This window comes from Nerophis ophidion, linkage group LG05, assembly GCF_033978795.1.
Source record: "Nerophis ophidion isolate RoL-2023_Sa linkage group LG05, RoL_Noph_v1.0, whole genome shotgun sequence".
Classification (NCBI taxonomy): Eukaryota; Metazoa; Chordata; class Actinopteri; order Syngnathiformes; family Syngnathidae; genus Nerophis; species Nerophis ophidion.
Genome location: NC_084615.1, coordinates 17432770 through 17451691, shown reverse-complemented (window position 1 = coordinate 17451691; position 18922 = coordinate 17432770). Strand labels below are relative to the sequence as shown.

Here is an 18922-nt window from a genome sequence, read left to right as displayed (position 1 = left end):
AAAAGTATGTTGTTTCAATGTTGTATTTGTGTTGTAAAATGTTGGTTGGGAAACGACCAAAATTCAATGGTCAAATCCACCTCACAATCTGACATTGAATAAACGTCATCAAAAGCATGTTGTTTCAATGTTGTATTTGTGTTGTAGAATATAGATTGAGAATGGCCAACTTTCAATGGTTAAATCCACGTCACAACGTGACATTGAATTAACATCACCAAAAAGCATGTTTTTTCAACGTTGTATTTGTGTTGTAGAATGATGGTTGGGAAATGACCAAAATTCAATGGTCATATCAACGTCAGAACCCAACATTGATTAGGTCGTCAAAAAGTATGTTGTTTCAACGTTGTAGAATGTTGTTTGTAAAACGACCAAAATTCAATGGTCAAATCCACGTCACAACCTGACGTTGAATAAAAGTTGTCAAAAAGCATGTTGTTTCAACGTTGTATTTGTGTTGTAGAATATAGGTTGAGAATGGCCAACTTTCAATGGTTAAATCCACCTCACAACGTGACATTGAATAAACGTCACCAAAAAGCATGTTGTTTCAACGTTGTATTTATGTTGTAGAATGATGGTTGGGAAATGACCAAAATTCAATGGTCATATCAACGTCAGAACCCAACATTGATTAGGTCGTCAAAAAGTATGTTGTTTCAACGTTGTAGAATATTGGTTGGAAAACGACCAAAATTCAACGGTCAAATCCACGTCACAACCTGGCGTTGAATAAAAGTCCTCAAAAGCATGTTTTTTCAACGATGTATTTGTCTTGTAGAATATAGGTTGAGAATGGCCAACTTTCAATGTTAAACCCACGTCACAACCTGACATTGAATAAACGTCACCAAAAAGCATGTTGTTTTAACGTTGTATTTGTGTTGTAGAATGATGGTTGGAAAATGACCAAAATTCAATGGTTATATCAACGTCAGAACCCAACATTAATTAGGTCGTCAACAAGTATGTTGTTTCAACATTGTAGAATATTGGTTGAAAAATGGCCAAAATTCAACGGTCAAATCCAAGTCACAACCTGACATTGAATACAAGTCGTCAAAAGCATGTTGTTTAAACGTTATGTTTGTGTTGTAGAGTATTAGTTGGGAAACGACCAAAGTTCAACGGTCAAATCCACCTCACAACCTGGCATTGAATAAAAGTTATCAAAAGCATGTTGTTTCAACGTTGTATTTATTTTGTAGAATATTGGTTGGGAAAAAAACAAAATTCAATGGTCATATCAACGTCAGAACCCAACATTGATTAGGTCGTCAAAAGGTATGTTGTTTCAACGTTGTAGAATATTGGTTGGGGAACGACCAAAATTCAATGGTCAAATCCACGTCACAACCTGACATTATTCAACATCGTCAAAAAGTGTGTTGTTTCAACGTTGTATTTGTGTTGTAGAATATTGGTTGGGAAATAACCAAAATTCAATGGTCATATCAACGTCAGAACCCAACATTGATTATATTAGGTCATCAAAAAGTATGTTGTTTCAACGTTTTAGAATATTGTTTCGGAAACGACCAAAATTCAATTGTCAAATCCACGTCACAACCTGACATTGAATAATTGCATTAAAAGCATGTTGTTTCAACGTTGTATTTGTGTTGTAGAATATTGGTTGGGAAACGACCAAAATTCCATTATCATATCAACGTCAGAACCCACCATTGATTAGGTCGTCAAAAAGTATGTTGTTTCAACGTTGTAGAATATTGTTTTGGAAACGACCAAAATTCAACGGTCAAATTCACGTCACAACCTGACATTGATTCAACATCATCAAAAAGTGTGTTGTTTCAACGTTGTATTTGTGTTGTAGAATGTTAGTTGGGAAATGACCAAAATTCAATGGTCAAATCAACGTCAAAACTTGACATTGACTAAACATCATCAAAAAGCATGTTGTTTCAACCTTGTATTTGTGTTGTAGAATGATGGTTGGCAAATGACCAAAATTCAATGATCATATCAACGTCAGAACCCAACATTGAGTTGGTCCTCAAAAAGTATGTTGTTTCAACGTTGTAGAACATTGGTTTGAAAACGACCAAAATTCAACGGTCAAATCCACGTCACAACCTGGCGTTGAATAAAAGTTGTCAAAAAGTGTGTTGTTTCAACGGTGTATTTGTGTTGTAGAATATTGGTTGGGAAATGACCGAAATTCAATGATCAAATCAACGTCAGAACCCAACATTGATTAGGTCGGCAAAAAGTATTTTGTTTCAACGTCGTAGAATATTTGTTGGGGAACGACCAAAATTCAACGGTCAAATCCACGTCACAACCTGACATTGAATAAAAGTTGTCAAAAAGCATGTTGTTTCAACGTTGTATTTGTGTTGTAGAATGTTAGTTGGGAAATGACCAAAATTCAATGGTCAAATCAACGTCAAAACTTGACATTGACTAAACATCATCAAAAAGCATGTTGTTTCAACCTTGTATTTGTGTTGTAGAATGATGGTTGGCAAATGACCAAAATTCAATGATCATATCAACGTCAGAACCAAAAATTGAGTAGGTCCTCAAAAAGTATGTTGTTTCAACGTTGTAGAACATTGGTTGGAAAACGACCAAAATTCAACGGTCAAATCCACGTCACAACCTGGGGTTGAATAAAAGTTGTCAAAAAGCATGTTGTTTCAACGTTGCATTTGTGTTGTAGAATATTGGTTGGGAAATGACCAAAATTCAATGATCAAATCAACGTCAGAACCCAACATTGATTAGGTAGTCAAAAAGTATGTTGTTTCAACGTCGTAGAATATTGGTTGGGGAACGACCAAAATTCAACGGTCAAATCCACGTCACAAGCTGACGTTGAATAAAAGTTGTCAAAAAGCATGTTGTTTCAATGTTGTATTTGTGTTGTAAAATGTTGGTTGGGAAACGACCAAAATTCAATGGTCAAATCCACCTCACAATCTGACATTGAATAATCGTCATCAAAAGCATGTTGTTTCAATGTTGTACTTGTGTTGTAGAACATAGATTGAGAATGGCCAACTTTCAATGGTTAAATCCACGTCACAACGTGACATTGAATTAACGTCACCAAAAAGCATGTTTTTTCAACGTTGTATTTGTGTTGTAGAATGATGGTTGGGAAATGACAAAAATTCAATGGTCATATCAACGTCAGAACCCAACATTGATTAGGTCGTCAAAAAGTATGTTGCTTCAACGTTGTAGAATATTGGTTGGGGAACGACCAAAATTCAACGGTCAAATCCACGTCACAACCTAACATTATTCAACATCGTCAAAAAGTGTGTTGTTTCAACGTTGTATTTGTGTTGTAGAATATTGGTTGGGAAATAACCAAAATTCAATGGTCATATCAACGTCAGAACCCAACATTCCTCAAAAAGTATGTTGTTTCAACGTTTTAGAATATTGTTTGGGAAACGACCAAAATTCAATGGTCAAATCAACGTCAAAACCTGACATTGACTAAACATCATCAAAAAGCATGTTGTTTCAACCTTGTATTTGTGTTGTAGAATGATGGTTGGCAAATGACCAAAATTCAAATGTCATATCAACGTCAGAACCCAACATTGATTAGGTCGTCAAAAAGTATGTTGTTTCAACGTTGTAGAATATTGTTTGGGAAACGACCAAAATTCCACGGTCAAATCCACGTCACAACCTGACATTAATTCAACATCGTCAAAAAGTGTGTTGTTTCAACGTTGTATTTGTGTTGTAGAATATTGGTTGGGAAATGTTAAAAATTCAATGGTCAAATCAACATCAAAACCTGACATTGATTCAACATCGTCAAAATACAATGTTGTTTCAACATTGTATTTGTGTTGTACAACGTTAGTTGGGAAATGACCAAATTTCAATGATTAAATCAACGTCAAAACCAGATATTGAATAAATGTGGTCAAAAATGTATGTTGTTTCAATGTTGTATATGTGCTGTACAATATAGGTTGGGAAATGGCTAAAATTCAATGTTAAATCAACGTCACAACCCAACATTGAATAAAGGTCGTCCAAAAGCATGTTTCAACGTTGTGTTTTTGTTGTAGAATATTGGTTGAGAAATAGCCAAAATTAAATGATCAAATCAACATCAGAGCCCACCGTTGATTAAACGTCGTCAAAAAGCATGTTGTTTCAACGTTATGTTTGAGTTGCTCAACGTCAGGACCTTTTTCAACAAGTTTTCAACGTTGTTTTAATGTCTTGTGTCTTCTGGGCTTTTCACGCACTATTGTTATGATTGCAAATAAACTATAGCAATCCTACAAAAAGTTGATGCATTTTACTTACCGATCATCCTAAAAGCACATTTGCCTCCATCAGGAAGGTCCTTGTCCAGGAATTGAGTGATTGCAGAGATATTTCCTTGGAAATGTGCTTGTTTTTTAATTGCATGCCACTCTTTCCATGCTCATTAATGACAATAAACTGACATTCCTACAAACATGACGCATTTTTACTTACTTAACCTTAAAAAGCACATTGCATGTTATTGCTTCCATTAGGAAGATCCTTATACAGGAAGTGGTGTCAAAGGCATTTCCTTGGAAATGTGCCTGTTTATTTTGTGTTTCCCTTCGATGGTTGAGATTAAACCTGTGGGAATATGAAGTAAGTCTTATTAAAGGCCTACTGAAAAGAGATTTTCTTATTTAAACCGGGATAGCAGGTCCATTCTATGTGTCATACTTGATCATTTCGCGATATTGCCATATTTTTGCTGAAAGGATTTAGTAGAGAACATCCACGATAAAGTTCGCAACTTTCGGTGCTAAGAGAAAAGCCCTGCCTCTACCAATGACGTCACATGTTTGATGGCTCCTCACATAGTCACATTATTTTTAATGGGAGCCTCCGACAAAAAGTGCTATTCGGACCGAGAAAACGACAATTTCCCCATTCATTTGAGCAAGGATGAAAGATTTGTGTTTGAGGATATTGATAGCGACGGACAAGAAAAAAAAATGATAAAAAAAATTAAAATAAAATAACACAATTGCACTGGCATGGATTCCGATGTTTTCAGAGACATTTACTAGGTTAATTCTGGGAAATTCCTTATCTTTCTATTGTGTTGCTAGTGTTTTAGTGAGTTAAATAGTACCTGATAGTCGGAAAGGTGTCTCCACGGGTGTCTTGACGCGCAGTGTCTCAGGGGAGTCGACGGCAGCTATGGACGGCACAAGCTCAGCTTTTCTCCGGTAAGAACTGACTTTTTAACCACAATTTTCTCGCCGAAACCTGCTGGTCGGGATCCATGTTCTGTGATCCATAGTAAAGTTTCACCTCCAGGAATTTTAAACAAGGAATCACCGTGTGTTTGTGTGGCTAAAGGCTAAAGCTTCCCAACTCCATCTTTCTACTGTGACTTCTCCAATATTATTTGAACAAATTGCAAAAGATTCAGCAACACAGATGTCCAAAATACTGTGTAATTATGCCGTTAAAGCAGACGACTTTTAGCTGTGTGTGTGTGCAGCGCTCATCATTACGCGACGTTTTCAAGAAGAAACTCCCAGGAAATTTAAAATTATAATTTAGCAAACTAAGCCGGCCGTATTGGCATGTGTTGCAATGTTAATATTTCATCATTGATATATAAACTATCAGACTGCGTGGTCGGTAGTAGTGGGTTTCAGTAGGCCTTTAAAAAAACTAACACGAAAAAAAAACATACACCTTCATTACACTCGTCCTAAAGCATTCTAAAGAGATTACAAAAAACTGTTCAGCAGTCGAATACAAACGCTGAGTGTTTCCTGTAGAATAAAGAAATAAAACACTATTGAATAATGAAAAATAAAGATTGGAAGGAAATCTTTTAAAAATAGCACTTTAACTCTAATATGCCTTTGTTTTGTCAAACAGGGACTTGGACTTCGATTGTTTCTTCTTTTCAAAAGATAGTTGGGACAAGCCGGGCGTGAACGTGAGTACATTTTTATTAATATTCTAACAAAATAATAAAAAAAAAGGCAAACAAAAAGCGCTCACAAGGAGGTACGAATTCTAGGCTACAAAAAACAAAAGACTAACATAAAGGCTAGAAACTACAAACATGAAACAAAAACACTTGCACTGTGGCATGAAAAAACAAAACTTGCACTGAGGCATAAATACAAAACTTACGTGGCGTGGACAAAAACGAACAGCATGGCAAGGAAGGAAGCAGATGAATACGGGATGTGTAGGTAGGTAAAGTTGCCAGACTTACTATCAGGCAACTGTGGCTTAAAGGGGAACATTATCACAATTTCAGAAGGGTTAAAACCAATAAAAATCAGTTCCCAGTGGCATATTTTATTTTTCAAAGTTTTTTTCAAAATTTGACCCATCATGGAATATCCCGAAAAAAATACTTTAAAGTGCCTGATTTTCGCTATCTGTAAATCCACCGTCCATTTTCCTGTGACATCACATAGTGACGCCAATACAAACAACATGGCGGATAGCACAGCAAGATATAGCGACATTAGCTTGGATTCAGACTCGGATTTCAGCGGCTTAAGCCATTCAACAGATTACGCATGTATTGAAACGGATGGTTGGAGTATGGAGGCAGATAGCGAAAATGAAATCGAAGAAGAAATTGAAGCTATTGAGCGAATAGCTATTGAAGCTATTTGGCGATCGCCTTCTAACCAACAATTGCATCTTTTGACCACTGGAGCAACTTAAATCCGTCGATTGGTGTTTGTTTGGCATTAAATGTGGGTGGAGGGAAAGGTTGGATTCAAATATAGCTACAAATGTACATTCAGCTAGCCTAAATAGCATGTAAGCATCGATTAGCTGGCAGTCATGCCGCGACCAAATATGTCTGATTAACACATAAGTCAATAACATCAACAAAACTCACCTTTGTGATTTCGTTGACTTTATTGTTGGAAATGCATCTGCTTTGAGTGTCGCAGGATATCCACACATTTCTCTGTGCCATGTCTGTCGTAGCATTGTCGGTAAAATGTGCAGAACAAACGAGGGACTTTCGCATCTTTTGACACTGGTGCACTTAAATCCGTCGATTGGTAAGTGTTTGTTTGGCATTAAACGTGGGTGGAGGGAAAGGCTGGATGTAAATATAGCTACACATGAGGCATAACGATGCAATATGTACATACAGCTAGACTAAATACTATGTTAGCATAGATTAGCATGCAGTGCTAATCGATGCACACTCCACGTAAATCAATTTGAATCCGTCCCTGATTGTGTTGTTACACCCTCCGACAACACACAGACAAGGCATGATGTCTCCAAGGTACGGAAAACAGTCGAAAAAACGGAAAATAACAGAGCTGATTTGACTCGGTGTTTGTAATGTGTTTGAGAAAATGGCAGATTGATTACCTCGAGAGCGAATAGTAGAAAGGCGTTTAATTTGCCAAAATTCACCCATTTAGAGTTCGGAAATGGGTTAAAAAAATATAGGGTCCTTTTTCTGCAACATCAAGGTATATATTGACGCTTACATAGGTCTGGTGATAATGTTCCCCTTTAAATACTAGCAGTGATGATTAACCAGCAGGTGTGCGAACTGAGGACCGGGGCGTGACTTGGAGACAAGGTGGAAACTAATTGTCAGGCTTTCCCCTGACAGTTTGTCTACGTTTTAGTTTTTTCCTCTGCATTTGTCTGTTTCCTCTGTGTTTAGTATTTCCTGTCTTTAGTTCCTGTCTAGTGCTCTTATTTTGTCAGCTTCCTGTCTTGTTCCCTGAGTGCTGTGTTCCTCCTCAGCTGCGTCTGATTGCCACCTGGCCACACCCCTTGCCAATCAGCCTGCTCCTTTTTGTACCTGCTTTGTCTTGTGTCAGTTGCTGGATCATTGTTTGTGATACACCAAATATCACCTTTCCCTGATAAAAAAAAAAAATATTACATCTGTTCAAAAGTCGAATACAAACGCTGAGTGTTTCCTGTAAAATAAAAGAATAAAACACTGTTGAATAGTAAAAAATAAAGATTGGAAGAGAAAATATTTTAAAAATACCGCTTTAACTGTAGATTTATTTAATGCTAAAGTAAATGTGTGTGTCTTTTACCAACAACCTGTCGCTTGAGCTTGAACATTATAACATGTGTGCTTTTGTTTTGAAGCAGCGGCACAAACGTTTCCTGTAAAGTCTCTAGCTTGATGCCGTTAGCCGCTGAAATAAAGATTGGAAGAAAAACATTTAAAAATACGCTTTGACTCTAATTGTATTTAGTTTAATGTGCCCGTGTTTCCTTTCTATGGTTGAGATTAAATCTGTGCAAATATGAAGCAGGTCTTATTTGTTAAAAAAAAAAAAAGTTCACTTTTAGTACACTTCTATTTATATCTGCACCTTATTTATTTTTTATTCTGCACTACCATGAGCTAATAACAAAATTTCGTTCTTATCTGTACTGTAAATTTCTAATTTGAATGACAATAAAAAGGAAGTCTAAGTCTAAATCTATTGTTTTTTTATGATGTTTTCGATACAAACATCAGACTGGGAGCGTCCTAAAGAGATTACAAATATTTATTACCTTCCCCAGATAAAACAAAAAACAAAAAACAAAAAACAATACCACTGTTCAGCAGTCGAATACAAACGCTGAGTGTTTCCTGTAGAATAAAAAAATAAAACACTCTTGAATAGAGAAAAATAGAAATTGGAAGAAAAAAATATAAAAATACGGCTCTAACTTTAAATATAATTTATGAAAAAGTAAACATGTGTCTCTTTTATCTACAACCTGTCGCTTGAGCTAAAACATTGCAACATCTGTGCTTTTGTTTTGAAGCACCGGCACAAAAGTTTCCGGTAAAGTCTCCAGTTTGATTCCGTTAGCTGCTAGTACAGTCACAACCGTGAAAGTGGCGGAGGTGGAACGCTGTTTCCTGCAAAATAAAAAAATAAAACACTATTGAATAGCGAAAAACAAAGATTGAAGGGAAATTTGTTAAAAAATACCGCTTTAACGCTAAACATAGTTTAGGAAAGAGTAAGCGTGTGTCTATTTTACCAACAATCTGTCACTAGCATTTGAACATTATAACATGTGTGCTTTTGTTTTGAAGCACCAGCAAAAACGTTTCCTGTAAAGACTCTAGCTTGATGCCGTTAGCCGCTTAAATAAAAATTGGAAGAAAACATTTTAAAAATACACTTAGACTCTAATTGTATTTAATTTAATGTGCCCGTGTTTCCTTTCTATGGTTGAGATTAAATATGTGCAAATATGAAGCAGGTCTTGTTTGTTAAAAAAAAAAAAAAAGGCACTTTTAGTACCCTTCTATTCATATCTGCACCTTATTTATTTTTTATCCTGCGCTACCATGAGCTAATAACAAAATTTCGTTCTTATCTGTACGTCCAAAAGAGATTACAAATATTTATTACCTTCTCCAGATTAAAAAAAACATTACCACTGTTCAGCAGTCAAATACAAACGCTGAGTGTTTCCTGTAAAATAAAACAATAAAACACTTTTGAATAGAGAAAAATAAAGATTGGAAGGAAATAATAAAAAATACCACTTTAACTGTAAATATATTACATTAAAAAGTAAATTTATGTCCCTTTCACAAACAATCTCTCAATAGCGCTTGAACGTTATAACTTGTGTGCTTTTGTTTTGAAGCACCGGCACAAAAGTTTCCGGCAAAGACTCCAGCTTGATGCTGTTAGCCGCTAAAATAAAGATTGGAAAAAAACATTTTAAAAATACGCTTTGACTCTAATTGTATTTAATCTATTGTGCCTGTGTTTCCTTTCTATGGTTGAGATTAAACCTGTGCAAATATGAAGCAGGTCTTTGTTGTTAAAAAATAAATAAATACACTTTTAGTACACTTCTATTTATATCTCCACCTTGTTTTTTTTTTATTTTTATCCTGCACTACCATGAGCTAATGCAACAAAATGTTGTGCTTTACTGTACTGTAAAGTTAAAATTTGAATGACAATAAAAATTGAGTCTAAGTCTATTGTTTTATTCGATACAAAGATCAGACAGGGAGCGTCCTAAAGAGATTACAAATATTTATCACCTTCCCCAGATAAAAAAAACAAAACATTACCACTGTTCAGGAGTGGAATACAAAGGCTGAGTGTTTCCTGTAGAATAAAACAATAAAACACTTTTGAATAGTAAAAAATAAAGATTGGAAGGAAATATTTGAAAAATACCACTTTAACTGTAAATATCTTAAATCAAAGAGTAAATGTGTGTCATTTTCACTAACAATCTGTCGCTAGCGCATGAACATTATAACATGTGTGCTTTTGTTTTGAAGCACCGGCACAAAAGGTTCCTGTAAAGTCTCTAGCTTAATACCGTTAGCTGCTAGCAGAGTCATAACAGTGAAAGTGGCGGAGGCGGAACGCTGAGTGTTTCCTGCAAAATACAAAAATAAAACACTATTGAATAGCGAAAAACAAAGATTGGAGGGAAAATTGTCAAACAATACTGCTTTAACGCTAAACCTAATTTATTAATGAGTAAACGTGTGTCTATTTTACCAACAATCTGTCGCTTGAGCTTGAACATTATAACATGCGTGCTTTTGCTTTGAAGCACCGGCACAGACGTTTCCGGTAAACTCTCCAGCTTGATGCCGTTAGCCACAAGCAGAGCCACAACCGTGAAAGTGGCGGAGGCGGACATTGTTGTGCGGACCTTTCCAGCCCGGCGGTGAGCGCAAATCCTGCAATGAAGCTGGCTATTTTTTACAGTTTGTTTTTACACGCCTGGTCGTGAGAATCCACTGCTTTCTCCACCCCGCCCGCCCCCCCCTTACGGACCTGGGGGAGTTCATTGAGCCGAGGCGAGCGGAGGACAATCGGTAAAAAAAAAAAAAAAAACACATCATCACAGCCTAGTGGATTAAAAAAAGACGGACTGAGGGATGTTTGGTTTATTGCAAGCTGCTCTTTTCTAAAGACGTTTTGAAAAAAAAAAAAAAAAAGGCACAATCCCCGTGGAGGCCTGGAGAAAGAAGGTTGCATTTTGGGCATGCATTGGAGGAGCATCCCGGGTTGTAGATCTTCTTCTATCCGAGTGTGATGTTAGCACCCGGATGACGGTGTTGAGCTCCTGAACCGCCTTTCCGTCCTCAGGAACCCCCCCGAGCCCTTCCAAGAGAAGATGAGCACCGAAAGTGAGCTCCCCAACCGGGAGCTGTCGAAGATGTCCGACCAGGACCTGTTGGCGTGCACCAAAGAGGAGCTCCTGAGCCGCCTGCGCAAGGAGGAGTCGGAGAAGATCTCGGCCCTCATCCAGCGCGGGCGGCTCATCAAGGAGGTGAACAAGCAGCTGCAGGGCCACCTCCTGGAGATCCGGGAGCTGAAAGTCATCAACCAGCGTCTGCAGGAGGAGAACGTGGAGCTGAGGGACCTGTGCTGCTTCCTGGACGACGACCGGCTGAAGGTGAAGAAGCTGTCGCGGGAGTGGCAGCTGTTCGGCCACCACGCCGCCAAGGTGATGCGCGAGGACCTGGGCGGCTACCTGAAGAAGCTGGCCGAGCTGGAGCGCCTGCAGGACGGCCTGGTGAAGGAGAACCTGGACCTGAAGGAGCTGTGCCTGGTGCTGGAGGAGGAGTGCGTCAGCCGGGGCGACTCCAGCCCCGGCGGCTCCACCGAGCTGGCCCTGCCCTGCATGGTGGCCCGGGACCTGGGGGACGGGAGCTCCAGCACGGGCAGCGTGGGAAGTCCGGACCAGCTCCACCTGGTGTGCTCGCCCGACGACTGACGGCGGTCCCCGCGGGGGAAGGGGCTTAAACTCGCACGCCGAGGGCTAGACGGCTTTGTCATTTCCAATCGAGCCTTTTTGAACGCTGACATTTCATAGATGTTTGCCACTTCTAGGGCAATTTTACAGTTTTTTCTAACGACTTCAATTCTCCTTTTTCAGTGGTTTGTTGTTGAAAGAAAAGTGGGTGACCTGAAATATTTCATGCACTGGACGAGCCTACACTGGTAGAAAAAAGCCTTTTCTTCTCTTGCACTGGACGCTGATCTTCAAATCCAAGATGGATTTCAATCCGTTTTTTTCGAGCCATATTCAGTCCGTGGAATCCCGATGGCACTGAAATAAGACGGTCTTTGTTATCCAAGGTCCCGACAATGTGTAATATTTTCTGCCTCAGGATAGGACATGCATGGCGGTCCTTTTGTCAACCCTTCAGGTTTACAGCAGGTACCAGCTTGCGCCAAGACCCGATAACAGATGTCTTTGGACCTCACTCAGAACTGACGGTTTGACACTTTTTAGAAAACCAACAACTGGAAGGTATTTGTATCAAACTGGATGGTTTTTATTCACTTCTATTCATTTTTACTTTGTTGCTATTGACGTTCCCTAAGTTGTTGACGTTCCCTAAGTCGGGCTGCGTTCACGCTGGTCCTGTTTTGCTGCTATGGTCCAATTGCAAGGAAATTCTGGTGCGGTTCACGTGAGCTCAAATGTGGACCAAAGTCTCTAAAGCTTAAAACTGTTAGAAAAAAGCTATGATTTATTTTGTTTTGCTTCGTTTAGTCCAGGGGTCCTCAAACCTTTTGACTCGGGTGCCGGATTGGGTTAAAAAAAAATGTGGCTAAGTAGCGTAGCGCACGTTGTGTAAACAATGCACAGCGAGGCACAACACACGGCAAGCTAGCAGCGACCCGGCTTCGATAAACTGACCATACCTCCTCTTTTCAGCGGGTATGTCCTCCTTTGCGGGGCTGTCCGGGTGGTGTTTCTTTAATGCCGCAAATGTCCGGCATTTAAAGTTAGGGTTGCGTGTGTTGACAATGTATGGACAGGGTTAAGACGGGGTTAAGAACAAAACAAATTGTGCTGCAGCAGGATTCGGGAGGGAGGGGCAGGGACAGAGAGAGTGAGACAGTTATGATAAACGCGCATGTGTCGCCAGGTTCTGCTTTTTATCCATAGATTTATCAGATTTTATTTTTTATTATCTACAGCAGGGGTGTCAAAAGTGTGCCCCGAAGGCCATTTGCGGCCCACAGCTAATGTTTTAAAGGCCCACGGCACATTCTAAAAATACTATTAAAATAAACAAAAACATAACAAAAATGAAATAAAAAAGTTAAATGTAATTTACGAAAAGTTGCAATGTTGACTAATAAAACAAAGCTGTTTTTTTTTTCTTTCAAACTGTCATTGCTCAAAACATAATATTGAATCAAAATCAATGTTGTTATGAATTATTGACCTATCCAAGGTTCCCATTACTTCACATCAAATATTCCACTTAGAAATACATTTTTGGTGGAAGATTTTGAAAATTTGGTAAATAAATAACCCAAAAATTGATATTTTGTTGTTTTTTTACTGTACCGAAAATGAACCGAACCGTGACTTCTGAACCGAGGTATGTACCGAACCGAAATTTTTGTGCACCGTCCTAATAGATATATATATACACACACACACACACAGCCCATATATACATATATTTGTATATATGTGTATATATACATTTGTATATGTGTATGTATGTATATATATATATATATATATATATATATATTTGTATTTATGTATATATACATATGTATGTATGTATATATATATGTGTGTATATATATATATATGTATGTATATATGTGTTGGCCCTGCGATATTGTGGCAATTTGTCCAGGGTGTACCCCGCCTTCCGCCCGATTGTAGCTGAGATAGGCATCTAATCAATCAAAAACCAGCGCTCCCTACGACCTGGAAAGAGTATAAAGGGTAGAAAATGAATGGATGGATGGATGGATATACTGTATATATGTGTGTATAGTATATATGTGTGTGTATATATACATACATGTATGTATATATACATATATATATTTTATCGAAATATTCAATTCAATGTTTAAATTATCAAATGTTAATGTAAGACAACACCGCTCTTTAGAAATATTTTTACACGCTTTTGGGGAAATATATGCCATTAAAGTGACATCATTCCTAGTCACCCCACAAATTCAATTCAATTAAGTATTAAGTATTTCTTCAAAAGTAGCTTTTAGAGGCTTTTTGGTGAACATTCGCAGAAAAATATAGCGGAATGGTAAAATGTAACTCACGTATTTAATTCCATATATGAATGATTGAACGGGAGACAACACTGCTCTTTAGAAATATATTTTGTAAATTTTTGGGGAAAATAACTGGCAAAAATAGCAGAATTCGAAAAAATGACACATATTCAATCCAATATTCAAGCATTCCAATGGGAACGTGTGAGAAAACTCCACTCTTCAAAATAGTATTTTAGAAGCTCTTAGGGGAATACAAAGATCTGAATACAAACATGACCTAAGTAGTGTTGTACGGTATAGTGTAGTATAGTACCGCGATTCTAATTAATCATATTCGGTACTATCCATCCATCCATCCATTTTCTACCGCTTATTCCCTTGTGGGGTCGCTGGCGCCTATCTCAGCTACAATCGGGCGGAAGGCGGGGTACACCCTGGACAAGTCGCCACCTCATCGCAGGGCCAACACAGATAGACAGACAACATTCACACTCACATTCACACACTAGGGCCAATTTAGTGTTGCCAATCAACCTATCCCCAGGTGCATGTCTTTGGAAGTGGGAGGAAGCCGGAGTACCCGGAGGGAACCCACGCATTCACGGGGAGAACATGCAAAGTCCACACAGAAAGATCCCGAGCCTGGATTTGAACCCAGGACTGCAGGAGCTTCGTATTGTGAGGCAGACGCACTAACCCCTCTGCCACCGTGAAGCCCTATATTCGGTACTATACCCCCTCTAAAAAGTACAGAGGAGGTACTTTGAGGACTTTGAATGTGACCAATGTATGATCCTGTAACTACTTGGTATCGCATCGATACCTAAATGTGTGGTATCATCCAAAACTAATGTAAAGTATCAAAAAAGAGAAGAATAAGTGATTATTACATTTTAACAGAAGTGTCGAAAAAGGAAAATAAGCAGATAATAACAGTAGATGAACAAGTAGATTAATAATCAATATTTACAGCTTGTGTACAAAATAATAGGTAGATAAATGACAATATTTTACTGCATACGTCAGCAGACTGATTACGAGTCTTTGTTTGTTTACTTACTACTAAAAGACAAACAGTCTGGTATGTTCACTATTTTATTTAAATGTGACCGAGTTTGCACACGGGGTTACACACTCCCTTGAACAACCAGCAGAGGGCACTGCAGCCAGAGCGGTCTGGGTCACAGACATGGTCAGACACTGGCGAGCCAATCAGGGGCACACTAGGGAGGGTCATATAGATCACTGGTCCCCAACCTTTTTGTATCTGCGACCAGTCAACGCTTAATAATTTGTCCCGCGGCCCGGGGGGGGGGGTGTCCTTTTTTTTCTTTTTTTTTTTTCTTTGTCATAAAAAAGGGACGTTTTTGTCATGAAAAAGGGAGGTTTTGTGGTTTTTACACTAATTGAAAGTGTATATTTGGTTTTTTATGTTGATTTAATGGGAAAAAAAAAACATTTTTTATAAAAAAATTATTCTGCGGCCCGGTACCAATCGGGCCGCGGCCCGCTACCGGGCTGCGGCCCGGTGGTTGGGGACCACTGATATAGATCACTGGTCCCCAACCACCGGGCTCGATTGGTACCGGGCCGCAGAATAATTTTTTATTCATTTTTTATTTTTTCATTAAATCAACATAAAAAAACACAGGATACACTTACAATTAGTGCACTAACCCCAAAAAAACTCCCTTTTTCATGACAAAAAAAAAAAAGAATCCCCCCCAAGTTGTGGACTACTGATATAGATGGATTAAATGAATGGATAAGTAATAACTAGTATTGATAACTGTTTCAGGTGTGTGATGCTAAAAAAATATCGATGTAATCATAGTAGTATTGACTAGATACGCTCCCGGGGACGGCGTGGTGCGGTTAGGTGAGTGGCCGTGCCAGCAACCTGAGATTTCCTGGTTTGATCCCCACCTTCAACCAATCTGGTCATATCTGTTATGTCCTTGGGAAAGACACTTCACCCTTGCTCCTGATGGGTCATGGTTAGGGCCATCAGTGTGGAAATAGTGTCAAAGTGCTTTGAGTACCTTGAAGGTAGAAAAGCGCTATACAAGTATAACCCATTTAGCATTTATTTAAGGACTAAATTGCAATAGTAAACATATATTTAATGAACGCTAAGAATTTTTTGTTAAAATGAAACAAAAAATGCATTTTTTTTACCACTAGACCTACGTTCAGTCGCGCAGCCTTTGGTCCCAGGACAGAAATAAACCAGCGTAGTGAACCGCACCAACATGTGCACCGTGTAGTTTAAAAAAAATAAACAAATAAAATGTTGGGGTGCAGAACCAGGAGTGTGAACGCAGCCCAGGTTGTTTTTCTTCACTGTATGCTTTGTATTTAAGCTGTAACATTAAGGATGGTTTGACCTTTGACCCTACTTGGTTTCTATGTAAGGACTGGCATTAAGAAGTAACCTTTGAGTTGACATCAGGAGAGGATCTAGCAGGCTGTAGTGTGTGAATAAACACAACAGTGCGATGACACACTTCTTGGTGGGAAACATAGATTTTTTTTTTAGGGACCGAATGTCCCTTAGGGACAGAGGACCCTATTGTATTTCTAAGGTTTTATTATTATTATTATTACACCGCCGCCTCTTTGAGCTGTAATTTGACCCTCACCAGATTTGACACACACATCAGCACTGACGAAAATTGCCATCTAATCAAAATAACCAAACTCCAAATTGCGCTCTAGCGCCCCCTAGGAAAAAACACAGACAAAACCGCTTGTAACGTCTGTTAGGAATGTCGTAGAGGCATGAAACAAACACCTCTATGTACGTCTGACTTAGACCTACATTTCATTCACTTACATCCTTCAGTAAAAATCAACAGAAAGTTGGCAAAAACCCCTTCATAACAAAAGTTTCCTAAAAAAAATGTAATTTTTGCCTCTTTGGGCTGTAATTTGACCCCCTTAAAAAGCTTCAAAACTCACCAAACTGGACACACATCAGGACTGGTGAAAATTGGGATGTAATAAAACAAACAAACTCCAAAACTCAAAAATTGCGCTCTAGCGCCCCCTAGAAATAAAACACAGACAAAACTGCTTGTAACTTCTGGTAGTCATACCAAAGACTATAAAAATGGGACCCATTACCTCCCTGCTTGGCACTCAGCATTAAGGGTTGGAATTGGGGGTTAAATAACCAAAAATGATTCCCGGGCGCGGCACCGCTGCTGCCCACTGCTCCCATCACCTCCCAGGGGGTGATCAAGGGTGATGGGTCAAATGCAGAGAATAATTTCACCACACCTAGTGTGTGTGTGACAATCAATGGTACTTTAACTTTAACTTTTTAGGAATGTCGGAGAGACATGAAACAAAAACCTCTATGTAGGTCTCACTTAGACCTACATTTCATTCACTTACATCCTTCAGTAAAAATCAACAGAAAGTTGGCAAAAACCCCTTCATAACAAAAGTTTCCTAAAAAAATGTAATTTTTGCCTCTTTGAGCTGTAATTTGACCCCCTTAAAAAGCTTCAAAACTCACCAAACTGGACACACATCAGGACTGGTGAAAATTGGGATGTAATAAAACAAACAAACTCCAAAACTCAAAAATTGCGCTCTAGCGCCCCCTAGAAATAAAACACAGACAAAACTGCTTGTAACTTCTGGTAGTCATACCAAAGACTATAAAAATGGGACCCATTACCTCCCTGCTTGGCACTCAGCATTAAGGGTTGGAATTGGGGGTTAAATAACCAAAAATGATTCCTGGGCGCGACACCGCTGCTGCCCACTGCTCCCCTCACCTCCCAGGGGGTGATCAAGGGTGATGGGTCAAATGCAGAGAATAATTTCGCCACACCTAGTGTGTGTGTGACAATCAATGGTACTTTAACTTTAACTTTTTAGGAATGTCGGAGAGACATGAAACAAAAACCTCTATGTAGGTCTCACTTAGACCTACATTTCATTCACTTACATCCTTCAGCAAAAATCAACAGGAAGTTGTCAAAAACCCCTTCAAAACAAAAGTTTCCTAAAAAATGTCATTTTTGCCTCTTTGAGCTGTAATTTGAACCCCTTAAAAAGCTTCAAAACTCACCAAACTGGACACACACATCAGGACTGGTGAAAATTGCGATGTACTAAAAACAAACAAACCCCAAGACTCAATATTGCGCTCTAGCGCCCCCTAGGAATAAAACACAGACAAAACTGCTTGTAACTTCTGGTAGTCATACCAAAGACTATAAAAATGGGACCCATTACCTCCCTGCTTGGCACTCAGCATTAAGGGTTGGAATTGGGGGTTAAATAACCAAAAATGATTCCCGGGCGTGGCACTGCTGCTGCCCACTGCTCCCCTGACTTCTCAGGGGGTGAACAAGGGTGATGAGTCAAATGCAGAGAATAATTTCGCCACACCTAGTGTGTGTGTGACAATCATTGGTACGTTAACTTTAACTTTTTAGGAATGTCGGAGAGACGTGAAACAAAAATCTCCATGTAGGTCTCACTTTGACCTACATTTCATTCATTTACATCCTTCAGCAAAAATCAACAGGAAGTTGGCAACTACCCCTTCAAAACAAAAGTTTTGTAAAAACCTGTCACCTTTTTTCAAACATTATCTCCTCTGTGCGCGTTTGTTGTATCGAGTTCAAACTAGCACAGGAAAGAGATTGAACCCTTCTGTTTAAAAGTTCCGGAAAGAGTTTTTCTAACTGCTCCGGTTTAGATTTTACGAGCCTTCAAAGAACCGCTGCGCTGCTGCCGTCTCAAGATGGCCGCTTAAAAGCAGGGAGCACCAGCGTGACTACACAATGCAGAGAAGGTAGGTACTGTGCGGGTAAAAATATGTTGACTGGGTGAAAAAAGGAGGCACCAGTTTGACTCCAGGATACAGAGAA

At 38.9% G+C, this 18922-nt stretch overlaps 1 protein-coding gene across 1 annotated transcript; it reads left to right on the top strand.

Annotated features, from left to right (window-relative positions):
• The first annotated feature begins 10608 nt into the window (after positions 1–10608).
• Positions 10609–16539, top strand: ccdc85b (coiled-coil domain containing 85B). The gene has a single exon (XM_061900250.1). The coding sequence runs from the start codon at positions 11140–11142 to the stop codon at positions 11740–11742; it is 603 nt and encodes a 200-aa protein (XP_061756234.1). The 5' UTR covers positions 10609–11139; the 3' UTR covers positions 11743–16539.
• The last annotated feature ends 2383 nt before the right edge of the window (positions 16540–18922 follow it).